The 26,849-nt window shown below is 38.4% G+C and overlaps 1 protein-coding gene across 1 annotated transcript; it reads right to left on the bottom strand.

The window, feature by feature from the left end:
* Positions 1 to 20,116: 20,116 nt before the first annotated feature.
* GORAB (golgin, RAB6 interacting) lies at positions 20,117 to 26,267 on the bottom strand. Its single transcript, XM_087726665.1, has 5 exons — positions 26,151 to 26,267; positions 23,403 to 23,667; positions 22,501 to 22,602; positions 21,358 to 21,498; positions 20,117 to 20,545 (listed from the first exon to the last, which is right to left on the bottom strand). Exons 1-5 carry the CDS (start codon positions 26,212 to 26,214, stop codon positions 20,188 to 20,190), a joined length of 930 nt encoding a protein of 309 aa, XP_087582791.1. The 5' UTR covers positions 26,215 to 26,267; the 3' UTR covers positions 20,117 to 20,187.
* Positions 26,268 to 26,849: the final 582 nt, after the last annotated feature.

Genomic DNA, 26,849 nt, shown 5'->3' with positions numbered 1-26,849 from the left:
GATTGCTTCTAACCACTAACTTCTGAATAGCTACTTGGACCGACCTAAGTACTAATTCATAATTTCATATCCGGTCACATGGATGGCAAGCCACTCCCATCCGGTCACATGGGTGGCAAGCCACTCCCACAAAGGAGGCCACACCCACAGAGTAGGTTCCAACAATTTTTGAAACCCACCACTGGTGCTCTCAGTGAATTATGTATGTCCATAAGGCAGTTTGTGGCTAAGGTCCTCATTTGCTAATTATTGGGTTTCATTTCCCTACTCTTTGATTGTGGGGCTTTAGCTTTACAGTTCAACTCTAGCTCCCACCCCCTGTTTAAAATCACCCCATGGTAGCAATAGCAATAGCAGTTAGACTTATATACCGCTTCATAGGGCTTTCAGCCCTCTCTAAGCGGTTTACAGAGTCAGCATATTGCCCCCAACAACAATCCAGGTCCTCATTTTACCCACCTCGGAAGGATGGAAGGCTGAGTCAACCCTGAGCCGGTGAGATTTCAACAGCCGAACTGCAGAACTGCAGTCAGCTGAAGTAGCCTGCAGTGCTGCATTTAACCACTGCGCCACCTCGGCTCTGTAAGTTAAGAATTTTTGGAGAAGCTCTTAAAATATGTGGTTGAAAGGACTAAATTTACAGCATGTAATAATTTTAAAGAGGATTTTATAAAATAATGTACTATTGATACATAACACCAAAAATTATCCAGAATATATATATCTCAAATGTATGCTGAAAATGTGGACAATATGAAGGGTCATTTTATTAAAAAAAAGCTTTTGGGTTCAAATATAAAGAATTTTAAAGATTAACATTCAACTAAAACCAGAATTTTTCTTGTTGGGACTTACAGATAGACAATTTAAAAAGAGTTATGCAACAATGTTTTTGTGTATGAAAACCGTTTGGTGACCATTACATATACAAACATGGAAAGACTCTGAAATACCTCAATAGAGAAAGAGCTCATGAAGATGGAATTAGAGATAAATTATGATATAATATTAGAGAAAGAATAATTTTATGAATTTATAACCTCTGTTAAGAATATTGGATCTTTTATCTCCACTTTTCTCTCCCCCCTCCTCTCATCTTTTCTTTTTTATCTATTCACCATTTTTTATTACTTTATTTCTTTTAAAAAAATTGTATTGCTTTTCTCCTGTTAAAAATGTTTAATTTTAATTTAATTTATAATTTTAAAAAATTCTTCTTGTTAGTTGCAAAGTCATGTCCAACCCATCACGGCCCCATGGACAATGCTCATCCAGGCCTTCCTGTCCTCTACCATCCTCTGGAATCCATTTAAGCTCACATCGACTGCTTCAGTGTCTCCATCCAGCCACCTCATTCTCTGTCATCCCCTTCGTCTTTTGCCCACAATCTTTCCCATCATGAGGCTCTTCTCCAGTGAGTCCTTCCTTCTCATTAGGTGGCCAAAGCATTTGAGTTTCATCCTCAGGATCTGGCCTTCCAAAGAGCAGTCAGGGTTGATTTCCTCTGGGACTGACCGGTTTGATCGCCTTGCAGTCCAAGGGACTCACAGGAGTCTTCTCCAGCACCATAGTTCAAAGGCCTCCATTCTTTGGCACTCAGTCTTTCTTATGGTCCAATCTTCACATCCATACATTGCAACTGTGAAAACCATAGCCTCAGGGGTGGGTTTCTCGCCCCGTTCCAACCGGTTCGGTTGGCATGCGGGGCATGCGTACTAGCGTCTGCGCGACGCTCCAGCTGCTCCTGGAGGATCGCGCAGGCGCTGTATGCATCCTGCGCATGCGTGGAAGTGCAGAACTCGTCAAAACTGGGTAAGGACCGCGGGCGGGTGGGTGCGCCCTTCGCCGTTCCCGGAAGTTACTTACTTCTGGGTTCGCCGACCAACCGGTTCGCAGGGACCGCCGCGAACCGGTTGAAACCCACCCCTGCATAGCCTTGACTATACACACTTTTGTTGGTAGGGTGATGTCTCTGCTTTTTTAGTATGCTGTCTAGATTTGGCATAGCTTTCCTCCCCAGAAGCAAGCGTCTTTTAATTTCTTGGCTTCAGTCCCCACCTGCAGTGATATTGGAGCCCGGGAAAATAAAATCTGTCACTACCTCCATTTCTTCCCCATATATTTGCCAGGAATTGAGAGGGTCAGATGCCATGATCTTAGTTTTCTTAATGTTGAGTTTCAAGCCAACTTTTGCACTCTCCTTCTTGCCCTGCATCTTTAGTTCCTCTTCACTTCCTGCCATTAGAGTGGTATCATCTGCATAGCTAAGGTTGTTGATATTTCTCCTGGCAATCTTAATTCCAATTTTTGATTCATCTAGTACCAACTTTCTCAACTTTCTCTTGCTTTCTTCTCTGCATATAAATTAAATAGGCAGGGTGACAGTATACAGCCTTGACAGAATTCTTTCCCAATTTTGAAACAATCTGTCAGAACCTCTCCATTAGATAATTAGGAAAGAAGACCACGAGACTCCATGAGTAGAAATCAAGTGTACTTTTACTAATTATAAATGATTAAAGGCATAGCGAAGCGAAGTCTGATTATTTAGGTGCGAAAGCGATTGATATATAGAATAACCCATTCCCCACCCCTTGGCATCACAGTTACAGTCCAATCATAATTCTCCCAAGTATCAGGTGTGAGATAACTTCAAAAGGCATCACGTAGATGGAATGTCGGTGCCGTTAGTCCTGGCGGGAATCTCCCACGCATGCGTAGTCCGACAGGCAGCTGAGCTCCAGAACCTTCCTCCAGCACAATTAGTAACCCCTCCCAAATACCATGCCCTCCCTCCCCATTTCATGGCAGCCGAAGCAACAGCAAAGCAGAGGCTGACACAATCAGTGGTTCCATGTCTAGTTCTCATTGTTGCTTTTTGACATATAGGCATATAGGTTTGTCAAGAGACAAATAAGATGGTCTGGTACTCCCATCTCTTTAAGAACTTGTCACAATTTGTTGTGATCCACATAATCAAAGGCTTTAGCATAGTCAATGAAGCAGAAGTAGATGTTTTTCTGGAACTCTCTAGCTTTCTCCATGATCCAGCGTATGTTGGCAATCTGATCTCTAATTCCTCTGCCTCTTCGAAATCCTGCCTGTACTTCTTGTAGTTCTTGATCCACATACTGCTGGAGCCTAGCTTGTAGAATTTTGAGCTTAACTTTACTAGCATGTGAAATGAGTGCAATGGTGCGATAGTTTGAACATTCAAAAATTATTTTAAAAATAATTTTAAAAATATTTTAAAAAATTCTAGTGGGTATTTTTGTTGGACTCCCCATTTGCATGGATAGTTTTTTCATTTTTAAAAATGGCAATATGGCAGCTATAGCTGCCTGCTACTTTAAGATACCAACTGTGCTACGACACATAATATTGCCAGGTTCTACATAGCACTGCTTAAAATTCTTTGGAAGATGACCTGTGCTGTAAATTACTTAATGAGCATCTAGTTCACCACACTAAAGTGCCTTGTAATTTGATAGCTATAATCTTACATATACTAACTTTGATGCCTCCCTGCACCCTTCCAATGCTCCTACTTCACCTTTTAAATTGTTTTAGACTCTTGTTTTTAGGTACATTTTCTGCTTTAAGAAAATATTTTATATCTTCTAACTTTTCATATATTTTTAAACTCTGGTGTATAGTCTATGATTTTAATTGATTGTGCCCCATTTTCTTTATGCTGGTCTATGACCATAATAAAGATTTGATTTGATTTGATATGGCAGTCTTGTCTTGAGATAAACACTGCAAAGATGCCCCATAAAGAAATGAACCTAAACTCTCTCCTCAGTAAAGGAATAAGTAATTAGTTCATTAAAAAATAATTTATCATGCTTGACTCATATACAAATGGCATGGAAGTTGCTAGCACAGGAGGACAAGGTCAGATTACATGTTGTAAAGAATAAAACATGTGACCCAACTTATCACTACTTCTGAAACAATTAAGAGATTTGTAGTTATGACATCTTAAATTATGGTACCTTCATTCTTAAATATTCATGGAATAAAAGCTGTTTTCATAGATGTCACAGTATATTTGTCATCTTTAACTAGTTGACACTGTTGCACAAAATAATTCAGCTATCCTTCTAAAATATGCTTCCAGTTCAGCCTCTGATATTTTGCCATATCATATTGTCTTTCTTTATGAGATAAACTATGTGATACTGTAGAGTAGCAGCAATGGTGGGTTTCAAAAATTGTTCAAACCTACTCTGTGGGTGTGGCCTCCTTTGTGGGAGTGGCTTGCCGCCCATGTGACCAGATGGGAGTGGCTTGCCACCCATGTGACCGGATATGAAGATGCTGACGACACTTGTCAGAACCACCTTAAATTACCTCACACACAGCACTGGCATGCATAAGAATATGATATAAACTTGTTTTTTAAAAGGCATCTTTGGTTTGCGTTAAAACAACTTCAACACACGCAATGTTCTGATTGCACCACAAACGCAGTAGTCATCCTTACTTTTCACAGAGGCACTGAGTTTTATAAATATGAGCATGATAGTGTAGAATAATCATATCCAAGGACCAGTGGTGGGTTTCAAAAAATTTTGGAACCTCTTCTGTAGGTGTGGCCTGCTTTCCGGGTCCACCGGTGGAACCTCTTCTAACTGGTTCGGTAGATTTGATGAACCGGTTCTACTGAATAGGTGCGAACTGGTAGGAACCCACCTCTGAGTAGCAGACTGTAACACAATGGTATGCAAGAAAAGGAAATTCAGTAGGTCTAGCAGATTGTTTCTTCCCAAATGAGGTCATTAGATTAACAAACATGTTGAAAAAAACTTAAGATACACCTCACTTATTTATGAATCCTTCTAATGAGTTTAGAAACTTTGACTGCCTTTTCCTTGTTAGAAATAGCAAAGTGTTCCTCCCAGGTATCCATTCAACATGAAAACAGCTTTAAAGAAATGCAGAGAAAGAAAAGAGGAGAAGGGGAAGAGGAAAGGGAAGGTTTTGTTGTTCAAATTAGATAACAAGGTGCATCTTTAGTTATGCCACATCTCTACAAGAGAACACAAGACATGCATTCCAAATATCTGCAGAATGGAGATCATATCCCAAAGAGTAGCAATCAGTTTACTGATATGATCAGAGCTAAAGGGGACTTTGAGAATATCCAGATGCGTCCAACTAGCATTCCCATCCAGCTTCAGCAGCAGTTCAAAGAATAGGTGACTGTTGTCTGATTTGTAGGTAATTAAGTGAATATCTGTTATCCATCCAGGTCAATACAAATCTATAGAGACAGCCTTTTCTTTCAAGTTGGAACAAAATAGTTTTCTGTGGTAGGACAGGGGTGGAACATTTGATGGTATGGCAGACTGAGGTATTGGGATATATTTTCTTTTAAAATACTATTTTAAAATTTATTCTACTTCTTGTCTTGAACTGAATGCAAATAAATTGCATGATTAGAATTCAAATTGGGTGCTATGCATGAAAATGCACAACTAAAATTGCATCTTACATCTAAGTTCTGTTCAAAACTAGATATCGTTGAACAATCTATAAATGACTGTAAGAGAAACAGACATGTATTCTTGTCTATATAAGACTTGGAAATGAATGCTGTATCACATGCAACCTAGAAAAAGGACCTGTAAATTTATCTGTAGTGGTCTGCAAAATGCTGATAAATGAATAAGGCTGAGAGTTCAGTTTAGAAGTTTGGAAGTTTGGAAGCTTATTGACATTTGTATGCCACCCACTCCCTAGGGACTCTGGGCGGCTTACAGACAAACAAAGGAATATATAAAAATTAAAATAGAAATACGATTGTTTAAAATTCCACAACATACATACTACTTAAAGTGGGGCTGGATGCTAATCAACAGCCCCAGGCCTGCCGGAACAGCCGGGTCTTAGTGGCTTTACAGAAGGCCGGAAGAGTAGTGTGGGTCCGTATCTCAATGGGGAGATCATTCCATAGGGCCGGGGCAGCAACAGAGAAGGCCCTCCCCCGGGGGGTCGCCAGCTGACATTGACCGGTTGATGGTACCCGGAGGAGGCCCAATCGGTGTGATCTTATCGGTCTTTGGGAGGTAAATGGCAGGAGGCAGTCTCTCAGGTAGCCAGGTCCTAAACCATGTAGGGCTTTAAAAGTAACGACTAGCACCTTGAAACGTGTCCGGAGACCAATGGGGAGCCAGTGCAGCTCGCGGAGGATAGGTGTAACATGGGTGTATCTAGGTACACCCATTATCTCTCACGCGGCTGCATTCTGGACCAACTGCAGTCTTCGAGCACTCTTCAGGGGCAGTTGAGAAGAAGTTCATCATCTTAAATATTCCCTAATTTTTTTTCTATTTCCCTTACCTATAACTTACTTTTTTCCTCTACTATTATCTTCCTCTGCCCTTGGATAGTAAGTCAGAGCTCTATCTTTTTTATTCCTCACATTTCACTTCTGTCAATAAATCTCCTTTCTTTGCTTACCTCTCCATTTCTGTGCCTCTCATTAAATGTTATCCTATATTTTAATGGCATTAAGTTACAATAATAAACGTATCTAAGAGCATAAAGTGTACAGCTCTTGCAATAATTATACATTTACTCTTGTAGAGAAGAAAATAGTTGGATGTACCTGAGAACATTTAACCTCATTCTAATTGATTTATTTTATCTTTTTAAAAATATATATTTCGGCGTTCATCTAAAGTTTCAGATAGTGTATTTCATACATTACACTATAAAATATCACATATTGTCTAAATCTTTCATAGAAAAAGCTAGTATGATTAATATCTTTTTAAAAAATGCACAATTTCTATACTGTTTAGGATTTCTCTTCCCTTTCTGCATAACTTAGAAATGTTTCTTGACAGGTCAGAGTCTATAAGAAATGTTGAAAAGGAGACTACTTTTTTTTTTGTTCTGTTGATATTTATATTGAAGGTTTTGTTGCTGTTGACTGAAAGGATTTTTTGCCCCATTTTTTATGTTCTCTGAAAGACACTGTTAACTAAGAAGTATAATAATATTTCCTCCAAACATATAAAGGAATACCTTCTGCCAAGCACAAAATGCACTGTCCTGGTATTTGTATTAGTGGATTTAAAACTAAAATGTTTTCCATCCCATAAGAAAATTTTGTCTCTAGCAACAACAACAATAAAATGGTATTATAGTCTTAGTAGATTAAGCAAGCCAAAGCTAAGAGTCCTTCCAGAGCAGAATTCACAACTGGGCACCAATCATGTTTGAGGTGGCAAAGGAAAAATGAATCCTAAAATAGCCATAGCAACTCAGGACATAATGGAAGAGCACCAAAAGGAGCAAAAGAGAGAGAGATTAGCAGAGTAATTTGGGGACAAAATCCCACCACTGATAGCTGGGCCGAGTCCTAAGAAAATAGCAAATAGCAAAGGTAAAATTACCTTTGTAAAATAGCTATAAGCCGTGGAAGCATCCTTGTTTATTTGCACTAACTTCCATGACCAAATATCTGAATGAATTCTATCTCCATTCTGTTTCTGATTATAGATTACGAAGAAACAATTTGGCTTTTGAGGAAGCGTTTAGTGGAAAGGCCAAAAAACAGAGAAAGAAATGTGATCTGTATTTACATAAAACAAAGTTCAATGAGCCTAATTTTCTCAGCTTCATATACAGGACTTGTTATAATACAGTAACTGTGTAAATGTACATAAACATTAACTGATCTTTTGCCTACCTGTGTTTTGTTATTTGTATTTATTCTTTTGAACTGTTTTTCTTGTGGTGGAATAGTGGAAATTAACTGGCAAGAAAATTAAGTTTAATGTGTATAAAAGAAACTTAAAAAAAAAAAATTCTAGCCTAGCAACCAAAGTAAGATATTAAGATGAGCTGCAGTCACAAATTCCCAAATTAACACAAACTCATACATAAACTTATTAAGTACCCTGGAAAATCCAGCAAAAATAACAATATCTCATAAATGCTAATCAAGCTGCCAAGAAACCACTGTCCAGTAGCTTCATCCTATGATATTGTTATTACCTTAGAGACATAATTTTACATCTGCATAGGATCTTCCCCATTCATGTTTGCTTAACTAAGATAGGGATCAGATGGGGAGGAGCAGCTGATACCAAGATTTTTAATATTGCAGTGCAGAGGTGGGTTCCTACCAGTTCGCACCTATTTGGTAAAGCCGGTTCGTCAAATCTACCAAACCGGTTAGAAGAGGTTCCACCAGTGGACCCGGAAAGCCGGCCACACCTACAGAAGAGGTTCCAAAATTTTTTGAAACCCCCCCACTGGTCCTTGGATATGATTATTCTACACTATCATGCTCATATTTATAAAACTCAGTGCCTCTGTGAAAGGTAAGGATGACTACTGCGTTTGTGGTGCAATCAGAACATTGCGTGTGTTGAAGTTGTTTTAACGCAAACCAAAGATGCCTTTTAAAAAACAAGTTTACATCATATTCTTACGCATGCCAGTGCTGTGTGTGAGGTAATTTAAGGTGGTTTTGACATGTGTCGTCGGCATCTTCATATCCGGTCACATGGGCAGCAAGCCACTCCCATCCAGTCACATGGGCAGCAAGCCACTCCCACAAAGGAGGCCACACCCACAGAGTAGGTTCGAACAATTTTTGAAACCCACCACTGTTGCAGTGGGATGAAACCATGAAAGTGCACTCTGTGCCACTGATACCACATTTGGAGCATCTCCTTAAGGTTCTTCATAGCTGCCTTCCTCTTCCATTGTCTTTAGAGTCTTTATTCATCCTAATAATGAAGACCCAGCCATATCTTTCACTCAGGAACTCTTCAAGAATGCTGCTACTGTCTTCAATTCTTCAAGCCTCAGCTTTAATGAAAAAGTGGCCCATCTTTAAAACCAGTGTCACTGACTAAACCATATGGATCAGTTGAAGTCAGATATTTAGATATGCTTAGTTTATAAAAATAGAAAGGGCAAGGTCTGGTATTGTCTTTTCATGCCAGGCATCAAGGTTTTCCTAAGAGGTTTAAGATAATCAAAAACAGATATCTCTTCACTTCATTAACAATGTATTTTTACCACATATTATATAATTAGCTGCTAGTTTTTGTATTTCCAGAAGAAAAGCCAAAAAAAATTCACCTTGTTGTGAACAGAACACAGTAACCTATATAAGAAACAATCCTAATTAGTTTGCAATAATTTCTTTTCCATCAACATTTGAACAAAAATAACTTGTATACAGAATTTAAGTTACCATTATATCCCTTGCTGAAAAGTTTCTCTTTCCATTTTTTTACTTGAAGAAGACTGTAACCTGAAAGTTTGCATTTCATTTTCTTTTTTTAACCATCACTTGAGTTACAAAATATTATTGTATTGGACCAATTCTGCGATGGACTTGAGATCTTAGTAGTTATTTATTACATATCTTAACACCAGCGATGTTCCTGGATGATTCCTTTTAATTTCAACTTTCAGGAATCTTATGAATGCTGCTATACTCCACTTTACCCACTGTATAAACTTGGTGACTGAGAAAGAATTCAAACTTTTAATTCAACTCCAGCTCTATACCAGACAGAATTTGTTATAAATACTGATACATATTAGGACCAATTTGGGAAGCCAGGTTGATCTTACACCGGTAGTGGTAGAATGAATTCTTAGAAAATTGGTATCTGCCATATTTAACAACCATTTGCAAAATAATGAACAGTAAAAAAAAGGTGTGTCAGAGAGAGAGTGTTTATTATAAATTAAATTCATTAAAAGTTTCCAGTCAACTATTAATGACAATGAGGAGTCTTTGAGTGGACTGTGAAACTCATCTTTAAAGGGATTACAATATTGTAAAAAAGGTAACATAGTGAAGTTTCTTGCAAATTGTCACATATTTTTATTCTGGCTTAAAATCAACTGTTTCTTGCTAGAAGTAAAATATGCTATATAATATCTTTTTTCATTGCCTATTTTAGTAACACAATAAACTCAAAATGGCACTCACAAAAAAAAAATCAGTGGCATTGATTCTCTCCCACCAATTAATTTCCCTACAAATTAATCAACATAACTTGTAACAGACTACACACTACCTTCAGAATGAATACAAGTTGCAGCCTTATTAAAAATGCATCTGGTTCTTCATAGGAAATCATCTTTGCCCTCTTATTCCTTATGTTTTGATGTTTTGAAATAATATTTAGATTTTCTATTTCGCCAGAATCATAATATTTAGCAAATGAGTCTTTTCTGATGAATGATATTACATCGCATTCTTTCTCGGGTTCTGAGATGGGCGGGCACGTGCCATCTGATTCTTGCCAGATCTAAGGAAGGAGATGCATAACAGACCTGGAGGGGACAAGAGGGGAAGAAAAAACAGAAAGTGAATACTTCCTACCTCATCCCAAAACTCTCACTAGACCTGATCAAGAGGCTGTGCTTTCCCTATCTTCTCCTCCATCCCTGTCAAGGTCTAGTTATCAGCACTACTAGGGATAAGGGGCTCTAGGCTAAATGCTCTGGGGATATTCAGACTCTTGGGCACTTCATCGTACTTTCAATTCCCCCCATCTCTCTCCCTCCCCACCCCCTTTATGAAAAAAGTAGCACTGTCTAGTAATTTCTGAAAGAATTTAGAGGTAACGCGGAGCAAAATTGTAATTACTTTTGGCATCCTTCTACTATATTTGTTTTTGTGTTGAAGAAAATTGGAGAGGTAGGGCACAGAGGCTGTTTTACTATCAAGGAGAAGTACAGAATTTGAACTTTTCAGGTTATTAGTTATGAGACTAAGGCAAATAGTGTCAGTAAAGAAAATGAAATTTCTCACACACAGTTTCAATTTTCAACATCTACTATAGAAAATATATTAAAGGAGGATGAGGATAGGGAGGAGTGGAATGTAGGGAGAGGAGAGGGAGAGGGGAAGGGGAAGTAGAGAGGGAAGGGATGATGGAGGGAAGATAGGAAGTGGAGAGAGGTAGAAGAGGGAGGTGTATGGAGAGCAGAAGAGCTAATAATGGTTTTTTTATTTTTTTATTTATTTTGGGGGGGGTTGATGACAAGAGGAACTGATGTGATCATTATTTGTTACTATATGATACTGGCTATGTATAGTATACATGTGATTGTATGTTGTGAAAATGGAAATTAAAAAATATCTTTAAAAGAAAATATATTAAAGTGAGAAGAAGGATGGGTGGGGATGATGGTGGAACCATGATCGTGACCCGTCAAAACCGCGCTCGACTAAGCTACGCCCGATTAAACCGCGTCGCTGACGTCATCAACAGGGCGACAACAGCCAGCACGGAGAAAGAAGGGCACTTTAAATAGCGCTTTGAAAGCAAGCCGATTCAACTTAAGGTAAGGGTTAGCTTTAGGGTTAGCTTTAGGGTTAGCTTTAGGGTTAGCTTTAGGGTTAGGTTAAGGGTTAGGGTTAGGGTTAGGGTTAGGGTTAGGGTTAGGGTTAGGGTTAGGGTTAGGGTTAGGGTTAGGGTTAGGGTTAGGGTTAGGGTTAGGGTCAGGTTAAGGGTCAGGTTTAGGGTTAGGTTTAGGGTTAGGTTAAGGGTTAGGATTAGGATTAGGATTAGGTTTAGGGTTAGGTTAAGGGTTAGGTTTAGGGTTAGGTTAAGGGTTAGGTTTAGGGTTAGGTTTAGGATTAGGTTTAGTGGGGTTAGGTTTAGGGGTTAATTTTAGGTTTAGGGTTTACAGAGTGCTCCTGTCTCCGCGCTGTTGTCGCCCTGTTGATGACATCAGCAACGCGGTTTAGTCGGGCGCGGTTTAGTCGAGCGTGGTTTTGTGGTGGAACCGGGGATGATAGATTCATTATTGCTTCCACCTTGTCTGTATGCTCAGGCTCCCATATGTTCAATGTTCAATGTCCTATATTAAAAAAAAATCAGAATATTGTGATGGAGGTGGCAATTGTACATGTATTGTCTTGAAACTGAGCTAGAAACCCCGATAAACAAACCTAACCAGCAATCTTTCCAATTTGTTTCTAAAGTGCCCTGCTTATTACAGATCTGAGATTGACCAGGTACATCAAGCGGCATCATGAACAGGAGGGTACATTCATCATTCTGAAAACTGGAAGTTGCATCTTCCAGCATCCTCTACTTTTCCTTCAACTCTGGACAAAGAGAAGACGCAAGATGGTCCAAGCTGTGCTCCATATGGTTGCTTTTGAAGAGGAGACTGCGCTACCCTTGCTAATCACTTTCAGAAGTTGCCCATTAATTGCTTTAAAGAAGTTAGACATCTGTAAAGTGACCAGGCTGAAAAATAACAGATGAGTACCTTTAATCCTTACTGTAGAAAAATGAAGATGCACCTTTAAGAATTTAAAGTAAACAACAACAACAACAAAAATACAATGTTTTGACTATAGAAATTTTTAAAAAGATTTGAAAGTTCAAAAAAATGTTGGGGAATTGGATTTTGAATATTAAGACTTTGAAATTAATTTTTAAAAAATAAATGTATTTTTTATGAGAAAGAAAAACTTGTCAATATTGGATGAATAATAAGACAAGCTACTTATAATGGCATTTAGAGACATTTTTGAGGAGCTGCATCAGGATTTTCAATCAGAAACGTCAGCTGTGTTGTGTCTGGGAACAGTCTGTTCCCCAAAGATGTTGCAGAAAAAGATATGCAACAGAGTCTATCTGAGAACAAGATGAACATGAATTTGTCATTAAACATAAAAAAAATGGAGGAGGCTTTAAAAATTAAGAAAGAAATAAAAATGACAATCCCAAGAAGCAATTAGAATATCTTATTTTGGCTGGACTTACAAAGCAGGATGCTTAAAGTTTTGATGAAATTCAAAACAAGCATCAACAAGCATCTGAACGGATTAAAGAGCAAGATTGTTTCACATAAAAATAAGGAACACAAAGTCACTTTATTTGATCGGGGTTAAAATGTGACATATTATTTGGAATGGTTTTTTTCCCCCTTTTGGACTGGCTGTTGTCTGGACTAGAAAAAATGTGTATTGGATTTGCTAAGATTTAACGTGATGTTTAAGACTTTTTCTTGCAGCCCTTTTCTTTTTTAGTCTGTATTGTCTTTTACTATTTTAATTAAAACTGTTAATTAAATTATTTTTAAAAATAACATTAACTTACCTGCCTTTATTTTGTCAGATTCAAGTCATTGTTATTCTGGTTGGCAGAGGTGCCAGTCATAACTGGCAAAGTGATGGTTCCCCTCTCCAATTTCCTGCCTTTCAGCATATCACTTATCAGTCAGAAAGGGATGGGTGTTATTTGAGGAATCTCTGGTATCTTTGCCCAGTTTGAAATAAAATAAAGAAGCTTATTTCCTTTGATTATGAGATATGTGTCCCATCTTTCATATTCACAAAATGGCATATCTACTGCTCCCTCCTATTTCTCCCTCCCCACACCAACAACTCTGTAAGATGGGCTGGACAGAGAGAGAATGAAGTAGATTGCAATCCCATAAAGGTTTTTGTGATACTACAGTAGAGTTGGGCCATGAATTAGGTCATCATTAGGACTTAGGCTAAGGCCAAATAGAGGGTCCAAATTTTAGGAAGCACGGAAATTAAAAAGCCTTCTGAAAATTTTTTTGGAAAAGGATCAAAAATTGGCTGGAGGCAATAACAGGGGTTAAAATAGAATGGAAACCTGAAGTTTTTTTTATTAGGAATTATGTCGGTGAAATACAAAAAAGAAATCCATTATTTAATATTACATATACTTACAGAGGCAAGGATTGCCTTTGCCCAGAAATGGAAAAACAAATGAATTCCAAATGAAGATGAAATAATAAGAAAGATTATGGACTGTTCCGAAATGGATAAACTAACTAAAGAAATCCAAAGAAAGGAAGAATCAGAATTCTACCAGATATGGGATAAATGGTATAGGTGGATGGAGGAAAGAAACAAAAATCAATGAAAGAATATAACAAAAACTCAAAAATAATAGTCATGAGTAAAATAAGAGGGTTAAGAATGGTGAAATCTAAATGAAATACAATAGAAGGGGAAATAATGTAAGGTGAGCGGTATCGATTGATGATTGCTATTATAAAAAACAGGAAGTTCCTGTTCGTACTGTATTGTATAAATGTGGTGTACGTCTAATTCTTGTGTCTGTGTATTTTACATGTTTGTTAATAAAAATCTTTATAAAAAAATGAAAACACAATTTTAAAAAAGGGAGGGGGAATAATGGTGTACTCTGTGATCCAGTGTCCCTGCTCAAGGGTATCACAAAACAATGGGTGCTGATGTAATTACTTATTGTATAAATAGGATGAAAATTCCCAAGAAAAAAATTGTCCAGGCTGAAAATTGTGAGCGTAAAGTCCCAAAACTTTTTTTTTTAAAAAGCGACACAAGAGGGTACCCTTTTGAAATCCCTAACAAAAAGAGAAGGGTGTTAAGCCACAGGGGGTGCCAGGATTTGACTTTGCCTAGGGCACTAAAAGGAGAGGAGTTGGCCTTCTCTCTAACAATACTACTAGAGCAGTGTTTCTCAACCTTGGCAACTTGAAGATGTCCGGACTTCAACTCCCAGAATTCCCCCATTCGCTGGCTGGGGAATTCTGGGAGTTGAAGTCCGGACATCTTCAAGTTGCCAAGGTTGAGAAACACTGTACTAGAGTCTTCATTGGACATACCCATTGGGCTGTTTGCCTTCAAAATAAAAAAATAAAAATAAAAACCTTCTTGCAATGGAAAGGATTTGTTTCTAAAGCACTCTGTTCCAAATTTTTATTTATTTATTAGACTTGTTTGCCACGCATCTCACCTACAAATAACTCTGGGAGGCTTACAAACATTACAATTAATTAGGGCTTCAAGATCCAGGCTGCAAAAGTGAGATAATCACTAGATGGCAACACAGTGTTAGATTTTTCTGCATCACATATCTGCGGTGGGCGGGTATATAAATAAAATTTAAAAATATATATATATTTTCTACCATTTAGGTGTTACTTGAGTCTTGTAGTCCCCATCTGGTATAAATTAATATAATTAGAGCTACGTCAGATTTAATGAGGATGGCTTGTCAAAGACATAATTTCTAATTTATTTTTGTGCTTATATTTATTCCCTTTTCTTATTTGGGTACCATAAATATCTAAGTCCTGAATATATCTACCCTGATTCTGCCTAGGTATTGGTCTGGACACTTTGGAACTTCCAGAAGATAAATGGCTGATGGCTGAACCTGCCTCTCAGTAAGGTATTGGAATAGATTGGCCTTTTTATGGATGCTACATGAATACAGTGTAGTGGTATCCACAAGGTATGGTCAAAAAGTTAAGATGGTGGCCATAATGTTGTGATTGAACTTTCTCCTCTTTTTTTATGGTCACATAAAATGCACAGAGGTTAAATTGCATGGCTGTGCCCACCAACGTGGCTTTTTATAATCATACTTTGCAGATAGTTTGGGGACAAGGTATCAGGTACAGAACAAGAACATGTAAGATTCTAACAGAATGTCCACTTTAGGTTCAGCTTTTCATTTGTTAGGGGTGAGCAGCAGAGCTATTTCAGAGCAAGAATATATTAAGTCGCCACACTTGTTAGCTGCAAAGGGTCAGCTGATATGCACTTATTGATATTGTGTATTTTACATAGTTAAGCATTTCCATCCTATATGTATCCACCGTACCAGGGGTGGGTTTCAACCGGTTCGTGGCGGTCCCCGCGAACCGGTTGGTCGGCGAACCCTGAAGTAAGTAACTTCCGGGAACGGCGAAGGGCCCGCCCGCTCGCCCGCGTTCCTTACCCGGTTTTGACGAGTTCTGCGCTTCCACGCATGCGCAGGACGTATACAGCGCCTGCGCAATCCTCCAGGAGCAGCTGGAGCATCGCACAGATGCTAATACGCATGTGTGCACTGCACACGTGCACGAGGACGCCGCCGGCCCCGTTCCAACCGAACCGGTTGGAACGGGGCGAGAAACCCACCCCTGCACCGTACCCTGATATTTTTAACCTATCCATTTAAAACAGGGTTCTCCAAAAATAATCAATATTGACCTCCAAAGGTTAATGGGACTATTCAAGGGGTCAGTGTTATTATTCCTATGTCTGGTTACAGCCATAGTCAGCCAGATGTTTGATATTTTTATCAACTTGGTATAGAGTGATGTTATTATGATTTTCATCCTCTTCATATTGAGTGATTATTGTGTTATTCAGTTATTGTGTCATGGTGTTCCTGGTGCTGAAACTCTATTCTAGAGACATCTTTGATAACATATATATATATATATATATTTATATATATATATATATATATATATATATATATATATATATATATATATATATATATATATATATATATATATATATATGTTTGTGTGTGTGTGTGTGTGTGTGTGTGTGTATTATATTGTGTGTGTATGTATATATATATATATATATATATATATATATATTGTGTATGTGTATATATAGTGTATATTGTGTGTGTGTGTATATATATATATATGTGTGTGTGTGTGTGTGTGTGTTGTTTAATTATAATTATGATTAAGATAGTTTGAGTAAGTATTTTGAATATTAATTACCATATAAAACAGCTATACTACTCTTCTTTCTCCCATGGATTTACTATTTACTATTCTCTAGATTAGATAATGAGAGTTAAAAACTGATGGTAAGATAGAAGGGAAGAACATGAACAAAAAAGAACATATTCATTTAATAGAACTTTGGAAAGATCTGGGTTTTACAAAACCAAGAATGAATAAGAACAAATATTAAGTGAAAATCAATATCCATTGAGATAGGAATTACAAAAATCTCCTTAATGCTGAATGTAGTATATCTAACAGGGGAAATACATAAAATATGTGCTTATTTGTAAAATTTCTATCTCACTTGTCATAATAAAAATTATCCCCAAACCTATGGAAGATACACTGTGACAGACAGAAAAAAGTGCCAAATTATATGTTTCACAGCCAGCATTTAGTAGAAACAAGTACTAAAATGCAAGCCATCAGTCACTGGCACACAGTTGGTGTACCTGCACCTCCATTCATAGAAAACCTAGTGATTCCATGTTGATTGCAAGCAAGGAAAGTGTACCTGTAAAGCAGAGGTTTCTGCATTTATTTATTAAATGTATATGCCGCCCATCTTACTATTCCAAGTAACTCTGGGTGGCTTACAATAGAATAAAAACTCAGGTATGAAAGCATTAAAACTTTATAATTAAGAATGTCAACAATTTAATAACAGGTTAGGCTTAGGATTTAAATGAAGGACTTTAAAGTGTTGAATTGGACCCAGAAGCAAATCTGAAGCAATGCAGTTTGCATAACAGCAGTGTTATATGTACCACAGAAGCTTCCGGAATTGTCTGCACCAGCGCCACTGCATTCTGTACTATCTGTAGTTTCCAAATACGCTTCAAGGGTAGCACCAATCTAGAGTGCATTGCAGAAATCCAACTGAATGATGGGTCATGAGTGATTGAGCACAGAACCTTACAATCCAGGAAAGGGCATAGTTGGGAAGAATCCAGCTATATAGCAAAATATCCACATCCTTCTATGTTTTTTTTAAAGCAACTGTATGATGTGGTGTGCTTTCCCTTTGTCTTACCCATGTCTCGGTAACACCACTGCTATGTAAGTTGAACTTGCTCCTAGTAGGCTTCAGGTGCAATTCTAAATGCTGATTGTCATCTTTAAAGCCTTACGTTGTGGGGCCAGTTTAATTGTGGGATTCCCATCCTTGATGTTTTTATCTGTTCCACTAGATCTGCTAAAGTGGACAATGTTACCTCAGGAAGCCTGCCTTCTCTTTCTTGGCCACTGCCTTATGGGATAGCTCAACCTTGTTGGCCATCAAGAATGCCTTCAAGATCTGGCATTTTCCCAAGGCCAGGAGGTTAATGGAGCCCAGTGTGGATGTGTTGATAAAAGTATATGTATGAATGTTCTTTTAATTGATTTGTGTATTCTGCTTTTTGTTCCACACCTATTAAAAGGCGAGGGACTATATGAGCATGCCACCTCTCAGTTTCAAAATCTTTTTTGTGCCCCATCTCTGTCAACACTGGATTTACTTAGTGCACATAATATTTATGTCTTCATTAAATAACTGAATGCAGAGACAAGAGTGTGTTTATTTGATCTGGAAAGATTTTGACGGCCTAGGTTTTATTCATTTATCTATAATACAAAGTACTATAACTGCTGTTAAAACCTGTAGTCTTTTCTTTTCTTGTTTTGCTGAATATTAAGGAACATTACTCACATTCTGAGGTAGGTGAAGAGCTGCTAATTTATATTGATCCCTGGATCCTGCAGTTTTGTATCTTAAATATCAGTGTGGGTACCAGACATTTAGGAGGAAAACACACTGAACATTTAATATTTATGAGAGATTCTTTGGTCCTAGTACGACCTCAGACTGACTCCTTTTTGGCACTGCCACTTTTTTCTGGGCTATAAGAACATTCAACTACTTTTCATAATTTACTACAATACAAATAAAAGAAATAAGTTTGTCAAAAGTGATGTGCTTTCAAATAATCTTTCTCGTCTTCAAAAACATTATCTGCCTTCACGCCAAACAGCTTGCCTTCTTTAGTTTCTCTGATGACACTGTAGCATAAGTAAGCTTGATCTATCAAATACCCATCTAATACCAAGTTAGTCGGTAGACCATGACATGTTGTGACTTTTTCAATTTGGAAATAAACAGGTAACAACTGAAATGGCTCTTAACATGAATTAATTTGTTTTAGGGCTAGGCTATGGCTAGGCATAAAGAAGCTACAGATAATACGAAAAAATGCTATACTATATTTGGCTTTACAATTCTTAATCACAACATTTTCATTTTTAAAAACAAGAACATTTAACAATTTTCTACGAAATCATTTTATTTTAGCGCATGTGATAAAAATCTTTGATTTAACTCCGAAGTCCAATAATTGCATAACATGGCAATACAAGAAAAACTAACCCAATTTTTAAAAATGGGAACATTTTTATTGAAATTTGGCATGTACTGATTATGCAAGTTAAAGACAAAGGATTAACACTTCCAACAATACATGAATGGTAGAGAAACATGCAAAGATGAATAAAATAAAAAGGTGAAATAATGAAATCACCAGAGAATCTTGAGAATCCAAATATGAATTTAAAAGTGTTTTGTTCCTTATTTACTGGATGTTTATTTATACTTCAATTAATATATTTAAAATATTGGAAGGTATTTCCTGTTTATTGCCCAGTAATTAGGTTTAGTCCAGAAACATATTTAATTTATTAACGGCCCAACTTTTTTTTTTTTTACAGAATCACTAACAAGGGTAGAAAATATTTGGCAGTTGGAGGAATCAGATTTTCTCCTGATTTGCTCAGTTGTGACCTTTTATATTCATTTATGAGCACTGAAAAACGAACTACTTAATAGAGGAGTACGTCTAAGTCAATAATGTAAGATTTAGTGAGGATTTCATATAAGAAATGGTTCCACCACAAAACCGCGTTCGACTAAAGCGCGCTCGATGAAACCCCGTAGCTGACATCATCACAGCGCAACGAAAAAAGCACGCTGTGAACGCTAAAGCTAAAATTAACCCCTAAACCTAAACCTAACCCCCCTAAACCTAATCCTAAACCTAACCCTTAACCTAACCCTTAACCTAACCCTAACCCTTACCTTAACTTGAATTGGCTTGCTTTCAAAGCGCTATTTAAAGCACCCTTTTTTCTCCGTGGTCGCTGTTGTCGCCCTGCTGATGACATCAGCGACGCGGTTTAATCGGGCGCGCTTTAGTGGAGTGCGGTTTTGTCGTGCCACGATAAGAAATATACAACTCCTTACTCTACTGGCATGGTGTTTTGAACTTTAAATATTATGTAGATAAATTACTCTTTCCCCTTCATAAGGGATCACATGCCGATTTCTCAGTGAAAAGTAAGGTAGACATTGAAGAGATCATTTGTATATATAATACAATCCGTATACACATCCCCGCGCGCGCACACACACAGAGATGTACTCTGATAATAATAGACACTAAAAAACTGCACAAATTCAGAGGCTGCTTGTCATTATATGCCAGTCCTTCTTATTATTCAAACATCAAAAATAATGTTATCAGTCATATTCTGGATGAATCATAATTTATTTCGGAAACAGAGTTTGCTGTGTGACTTTGGTCATCCATATGGGAACTTCTAAATTGCTCCATTAATGTTTCTAAGGTTTTCATTTTCATGTCCTTCACTCAAAGTCTGAGAAACTGTGTCCTGCACATCAATCTGAGCAAGCTTTTGTGTCTCGATCTCTTGCTTTCTAGCTTCTGTCTCCTGCTGTTGCAACATTTGCTCTACTTCAATCTCCAGTTCCAAGTTCTCTTCATCAGCGTCTACTTCCAGCTCTTTCATCAACTCCTCCAATTTCTTTGCCTTTCGGAGTTCATTTTGTTGTATGATTGTGCTCAAGTGCTCTGCAAGTTGTTCTTTAACGTCTGTTTTCTTTTGGAGATCCAGTTTTGCAGTCACATATTCCGATTCTGCTTTATCATAACGCTTCCTGAAAAATAATAATTTATTTATGCTTAATTTTATAGTGTTTTAGCAGAGTTCATTCTAATAAGGTTGTAAAAAGGCTTACATCGATAGCAAACCTAACAGAAGAAAAGCCAATAGTAGCAGGGATGAAATAATGGGATTTCCATTGAGCTTCAGTAAAAAGACTTGCACTTTTTAAGTCTGACATCCTTTCAGCCACACTCAGTTAAAAAAAACCTGAATGGCTACTGAGATGTAGAAAGTGTTAGCAAGGGCAGAATTGCGTATTGATATAGCTGCAATTGACATACTCCATTTCTTATTTGCTTGCTTGCTGTATCTCTTATTGGAAGGCGATTTTTTTAAAATTGGCAGTTAACATATTACTAATTAAGACATAAAAACCTAAAGATAATTGAAAGTAGTCATATTTTAGTACTACAATTATCACGGAGAGTAACTGAAATATTTCATCATCTATTGAATAACTAAAAAAGTCCCAATTTCAACCGTAATGCAAACAAATTAGACCTGTGACCAACACAGCTGCTTTCTTCAATTTTGTTTAGCTTTTTGTTGGACAGTGATGAATTATGTCATTTTTTCAAACTGCTTGTGCCCACAGGGTATACTAGTAAAATGTAAAAAACAGGGCAGAGCTAATGAGCATTGCAACAGGAAATAAATTTGAAGATAATGAAAGCAGATGCTGATGAAATAATTTTTTTTTTGGTAAGAAAACACTGTTAATTTAAGGTAGTAAATCAAACAATACCATTCTTAGGAAGAAAAATACTAATAAGTTGACATTACTCCTCAATTTTTAGTCCTTACCGAGCACTTGAATATTCCAAGCTTGCCTGGTCAATCCTATTTCTCAGGATCCCAATATCAGCAGATACCATGTCATCTAAAGCTTGGAGCTGCTTTTGAATCCGCTTTAATTTAACTGTTTCAGCCTGAGTTCTTTTAGATCTGTGGAAGGAACAGGTAAAATGCATTTGACCTGTACTTATAAACAACTGTTTTTCAACAGAAGATACGGTTGCCTGATAAAGCCAGTCAAAATTTTTGTTTGTTCTTTTGTAAGTAAATTGCAAAAGCAGATTCTATTTTCTATTTTCCAGAGAGGGAAGAGAGATTCCCAAGAAACCCTCTTTTTTTTCCCTAATAAACGCCTGAGTTATAGGAAAACATTATAAAAAAATAGAAATTGTGCTTAAAATAGACATCAGTTTAACAAATTTCATGTTCCCTGCCAAATCATATGCTTGCTTCTAACAAATCAATTTAAAATATGCCTTTATCATGCCTTTATCAAGCTTGACACCACAATTCCAGGACTCACTGAACAGCATTATAAATTCCCAACAGGTTCCATTTATGCTGCATCATTCTCCTGGAAAAAATGCATATTATTCTCAAGAGAATTTTTTAAAAAATGTACTCAAGGCCACATATTCATTTGCAAGAAGAGCAGCTAGCAATTTTCAACCTGGATTTTCTAAGGGTAACTTTGAGAAAGGAAACCTGCTGCATTTTAGATGTTTTGAATTAGAACTCAAGCCATCATTTGCCTATGCTGGGTAGGACTCATGGTAAAAGTCTCAAGATACATAAACAAAAACATTTTGATGGCCCCTTATGAAACAAATGGGATTATATCTTAAAATGTCTTTGTCTGATTTACATCCTACTTAAATGCAGCTAAATATTCAAGACAGCTAACTATATATATATGTGTGTGTGTGTGTGTGTGTGTGTGTGTGTGTGTGTGTATGCATGTATGTATGTATGCATGTATATGTATGTATGTTACACAGTAACTTAAAATTAAGACTATTCAAATAAAACCTTGACAAGACTTTTAATTTCTATCATATTTAAAGGAGGGCTGCAAAATAGAATGAAGTGGATTTGATTAACTAATATATAATATAAAATATGCGCTGTTTTTCCAGCTATAAGACTCCACACCTTTCAGCAATCGCTTTAGCAAGGAAAGCCTTCTTGCGTTTATTTTTTTCTTCCATCAGTTTCTGCTCTTGTTGAAGGATTTCCCACCGAGACTTCTCCTGCCTGAACAATAACAAAAAATAAAAGAATCAATAAATAATTCTATTCCTTTTTGTCTCTTATTTATCAAATTTATTTGGCCACCCATCTCACTAGAAACTCTGGGCAAAATGCAGACAATTTCTTAAATTAGTCTTTGTAATAAATAAATGACTTATGTATCTAATATTTTTTTCGACATTTGAAAAATCCCAAGAAACTTTTCCTATGCTAAGCCTGGGTTCAAAGTCAGGTCTCTTAGACTTACTTCAGATCTCAATGATCCTCCCTAAGGATTCTTGAATTCCTCAAGAAGGCTACATGATCAAATAGTATGTATGGATGAGAGAAAGGCGAAGTTTTACAAGATCCAAAAGGCAGAAAATCTATAAACTACACATATTAGCGCCCTCAGAGTAATCTTAAGCAGAAGTAGCACATAGTCTCATATTTTTGAACATGATTTCCTTGGACTTCTATCAATATGCCGACTCTGCAAATGAAGAGGGGTCTTCGAAGGTCAAACTAAAACTTCAAAAAGAGTCATTTGCAGCAATCACAGAATAATTATTCCTAGTTGACAAAGTCTGGACTAGGTAATGATGATTCTACAGAGGCAAGTGGCCTGACATTACAGAAAACATACAATTGACCAGGTTTTATACTGTAGACAAAACATTCCAAAACAAAAAGTTTAGAAAGTTCTTTTTACCTAATACCTTAAAACCACTGAAAAATATGTGCATGTCAATTTATTATACAAATCACCAACTAACTTATCAGGGATGGTAAAATTCTTGCAATGTTATCACAGACTTACTAACAATTCCATTTTCTTTTTCACAGGCTGTTGACTTGTTGCTGCAGTTGGGTCACTATTACAAGACTGTTCAAGTCCAACTTCCACCTGTTGATTTCTGGACTCCTGTTGCTCAGCCTTCTCCAGAGGTGACAATGCTGCTCCATCTGGCAATTCCAGTGTTTCTTCTATCTTCTGAGGCACCTTTTTCTGCTGCAAACATTGACGGCTTTTGTTTACTGAAGGTCTTTGATTCTGTTGTCTTTGATTCTGTTGTTTGGATAGAGGTCCTGGTGGATCCAGATAGCACAAATAGGTAGATGTTAGTTTTACACAGCTGAAAAAAAAATCACTTCTGCCAAGGAAACAAATAATAGAAAACATATGAGATCTTATGTCCTGAGTTTAGCCCTCATAAAAACTTATTTAAATTATTACCTCCAATAGACCGATCAGATCCCACAGATTAGGCCTCCTCCGAATTCCATCCGCCGGCCAATGCCGACTGGCGACTACCCGGAGGAGAGCCTTCTCTGTGGCTGCTCCGACCCTCTGGAACGAGCTCCCCGTGGAGATTCGAACCCTCACCACCCTCCAGGCCTTCCGCAAAGCCCTTAAAACCTGGCTGTTCCGACAGGCCTGGGGCTAAAGAGCTTTTGCCCCCCTCCTCGAATGGTATGGTTGTTGTGTGTTTTAAATTGAGTACTGTTATGTTCGTCTTTTTATCCCCTGTCTGTACCCCCTTCCCTGACTGAATTGTGAGCCGCCCTGAGTCCCCTTCGGGGAAAAGGGCGGCATATAAATGTAATAAATCCAAATCCAATCCAAATCCAATTTTAAAGTTGCCGTGGCATTAACTGATATTTAAAATGTATAAACAAACTATTGTCACAAATTATTAAGAAATACATTTCTGCAGTTCCTGCTAACAAGTAATACATGGACCTAATTTGCAATACATGGTAAACTTTCTTTAAACCCATCAGTTTTTTGTTGCCAGACTTCAGATATCTATGAGAAGAGGGTATTTTTACACAAATAGCAGAACTTTCCCGTTTTTATTCAAAAGAGTTGAGATTTGCAGACCAGCACTAATTTTGGAATCAAGTGGTTTTTGAACAGATCATGGCAACAGTTCTGATTTTTAAATTAATGTCAATAAAGAACATGAATCAGGGATTGCTCCTTTGCATTTTCACTCCCCACTTCTGCCCGAATAACAATACCAGCATTTGCCCCTAAACATTAGCCACACGAATACAGGCTGACGTAAGTTGGAGTCAAAACCCATGCAGAGGCTAACAAGTTCTCTATCTTATCACTTTCCTTTGGGGAAAAAAGCATCATTATATTCTTTGTTTTTTTCAAGGAAAATTGTTGCTTCAACTGAGATGAAGATTGGCAGATGATGGAAATGCCTGCAAGATCCCAGAGACTGTTAAAACTCTGGTTTCTTAAATTGGGTTTGGTCTGAGAGATTATTTAGGCCTTGGGTAAATAGTTGCTATGGAGTCCAGTTCTACTCTGCCAAGGCACTTTCTTTGAAATTCATTCTCATCCATAAATCCCCTTCCCCTCCGAGAATTTTGAGGATCTTGTAGGGAAAAATTAATATTCTAAGGTACCTGCTTCCTTGCATAAAGCTTTACAAACTATGCAAGAGAATAGTTCTCCCTATATTATGGCATTTCTTTACGGTATTAGGTTTATATCCCACTTTTATTCTGAATAAGTCAAAGCAACATAAGCGGTGCACGCTCTATTTTCTCCACAATTTATAATGTGAGCTGGGCTGAGAGTACAATCGGCCCAAAGGAACTCGGCTCCTGTGCCTAAAGGAGGACTAGCATTTATGGCCTCTTAGTTTCTAGTGCAGTGTTTCTCAACCTTGGCAACTTGAAGATGTCTGGACTTCAAGTCCCAGAATTCCCCAGCCAGCATTCGCTGGCTGGGGAAATCTGGGACTTGAAGTCCAGACATCTTCAAGTTGCCAAGGTTGAGAAACACTGTTCTAGTGCAACAACTTAACCAAACTGATCTCGTTTTGGGCTGAATCTTTCAATGATCTATTTTTACATTGATTAAGGATTGGAAGGGGGGGGGCAAAAGCCTTTTCTTAATCCCAACTTTTGCAAAAAAAAAAAAAAGCTACCTCCCCTGCTGCAGATAAATCCAGAGATCTCCTAGTTCATCCTTGCTTTCTGTACATATCCCCCCGATGCATTTTCTTAGAGAAAGCTCTTCTGAAATTAAAGGGGGGGGGGGTGTCTTATTCCCATTCTGATAGACCAGTGTTTCTCAACCTTGGCAACTTGAAGATGTCCGGACTTCAACTCCCAGAATTCCTCAGCCAGCATTCACTGGCTGGGGAATTCTGGGAGTTGAAGTCCAGACATCTTCAAGTTGCTAAGGTTGAGAAACAATGTGATAGAGTCCAGTGTTTCCCAACCTTGGCAACTTTCAGTCCTTTGGACTTCAACTCCCAGAATCCCCCAGCCAGCATAGCTGGCTGGGGGAATTCTGGGAGTTGAAGTCCACAGGACTGAAAGTCACCAAGGTTGAGAAACACTGTGATAGACCATTGGAGCCTATGCGCCTCGCACGTGCCCCCCCCCACGACTCCCACCCCGGGCAGATGACGTCAGAGGAGAGAGGAACCCATGAGCTGCTTCGGAATCCTGGGATCGCAGCCGATCTGGTTCTCGGCCAATCCCAGCAGCCCACGCCGCTCCTCGCTTCCACCAGCGCCGCCGCTAACATTTGGGGGGGTTACCTTTGCGATGCCCCTGAAGCTGCCGAAGCTCCTGCTCCGAGAACCCGGCCCAGCCCCCTGCCATGGTGCCTCCTCCTCCTAGCCCAGTGGTCTCCAACCTTGGCAACTCTAAGACCTGTGGACTTCAACTCCCAGAGTTCCTCAGCCAGCAAAGCTGGCTGAGGAACTCTGGGAGTTGAAGTCCACAGGTCTTAAAATTGCCATGGTTGAAGACCGCTGTCCTAGCCCATTCCGCCTTCCGCTGCCACGTCTCCCAAAAACCCGCCCCGCGTCTTGGAGAAAATCCGGCCTTCCTTGAGGCCTCGCGCGGTTTGCTGGGCGTACATACACACTTGCAGCCATGGAAACCAAAGGCAGCTCTACCCTGCGGCCTCGCCTCGCTCGGGTGGGGCGTCGTATATTCCGCTGCTCATCACCCGAGGCAGCGGTTTCGGTCAGGCTGCTGAGTCCGCCGGACGGGAGCGCGCTGGAGGCGGGCAACGGGTAGCTCCCGCTTGCCGCGGTATCTTCATTGCGTGGAGCGCAATCCTGTCGCTTCTAAGCGCTGGTTGGTGGTGCTAAGTTTGTGGCTCTCATTAAGAACGTGAGCTTGCAAACACGCGACCCAGTTTTTCCTCCATTCACAGAATACACTGAAGTGGCCACACCTGCTTTCCTTTGTGGGAAGTTAATCATCCAGCCCTCTCCCAGAAAAACGAA

This window comes from Thamnophis sirtalis, unplaced genomic scaffold, assembly GCF_051295495.1.
Source record: "Thamnophis sirtalis isolate CommonGarterSnake01/CBP01778 unplaced genomic scaffold, rThaSir2_p1.2 scaffold_12, whole genome shotgun sequence".
NCBI classification, from domain to species: Eukaryota; Metazoa; Chordata; class Lepidosauria; order Squamata; family Natricidae; genus Thamnophis; species Thamnophis sirtalis.
This window is presented reverse-complemented; position numbering and strand designations above follow the sequence as displayed.

Coding starts and splice junctions, on each gene's coding strand:
- GORAB (XM_087726665.1), bottom strand. CDS start 26,214: ATGGCAGGGGGCTGGGCCGGGTTCTCGGAGCAGGAGCTTCGGCAGCTT. Junction 23,668..26,150: donor GCTTCAGGGGCATCGCAAAG/GTAACCCCCCCA, acceptor TGGATCCACCAG/GACCTCTATCCAAACAACAG. Junction 20,546..21,357: donor TTGGAATATTCAAGTGCTCG/GTAAGGACTAAA, acceptor ATTATTTTTCAG/GAAGCGTTATGATAAAGCAG.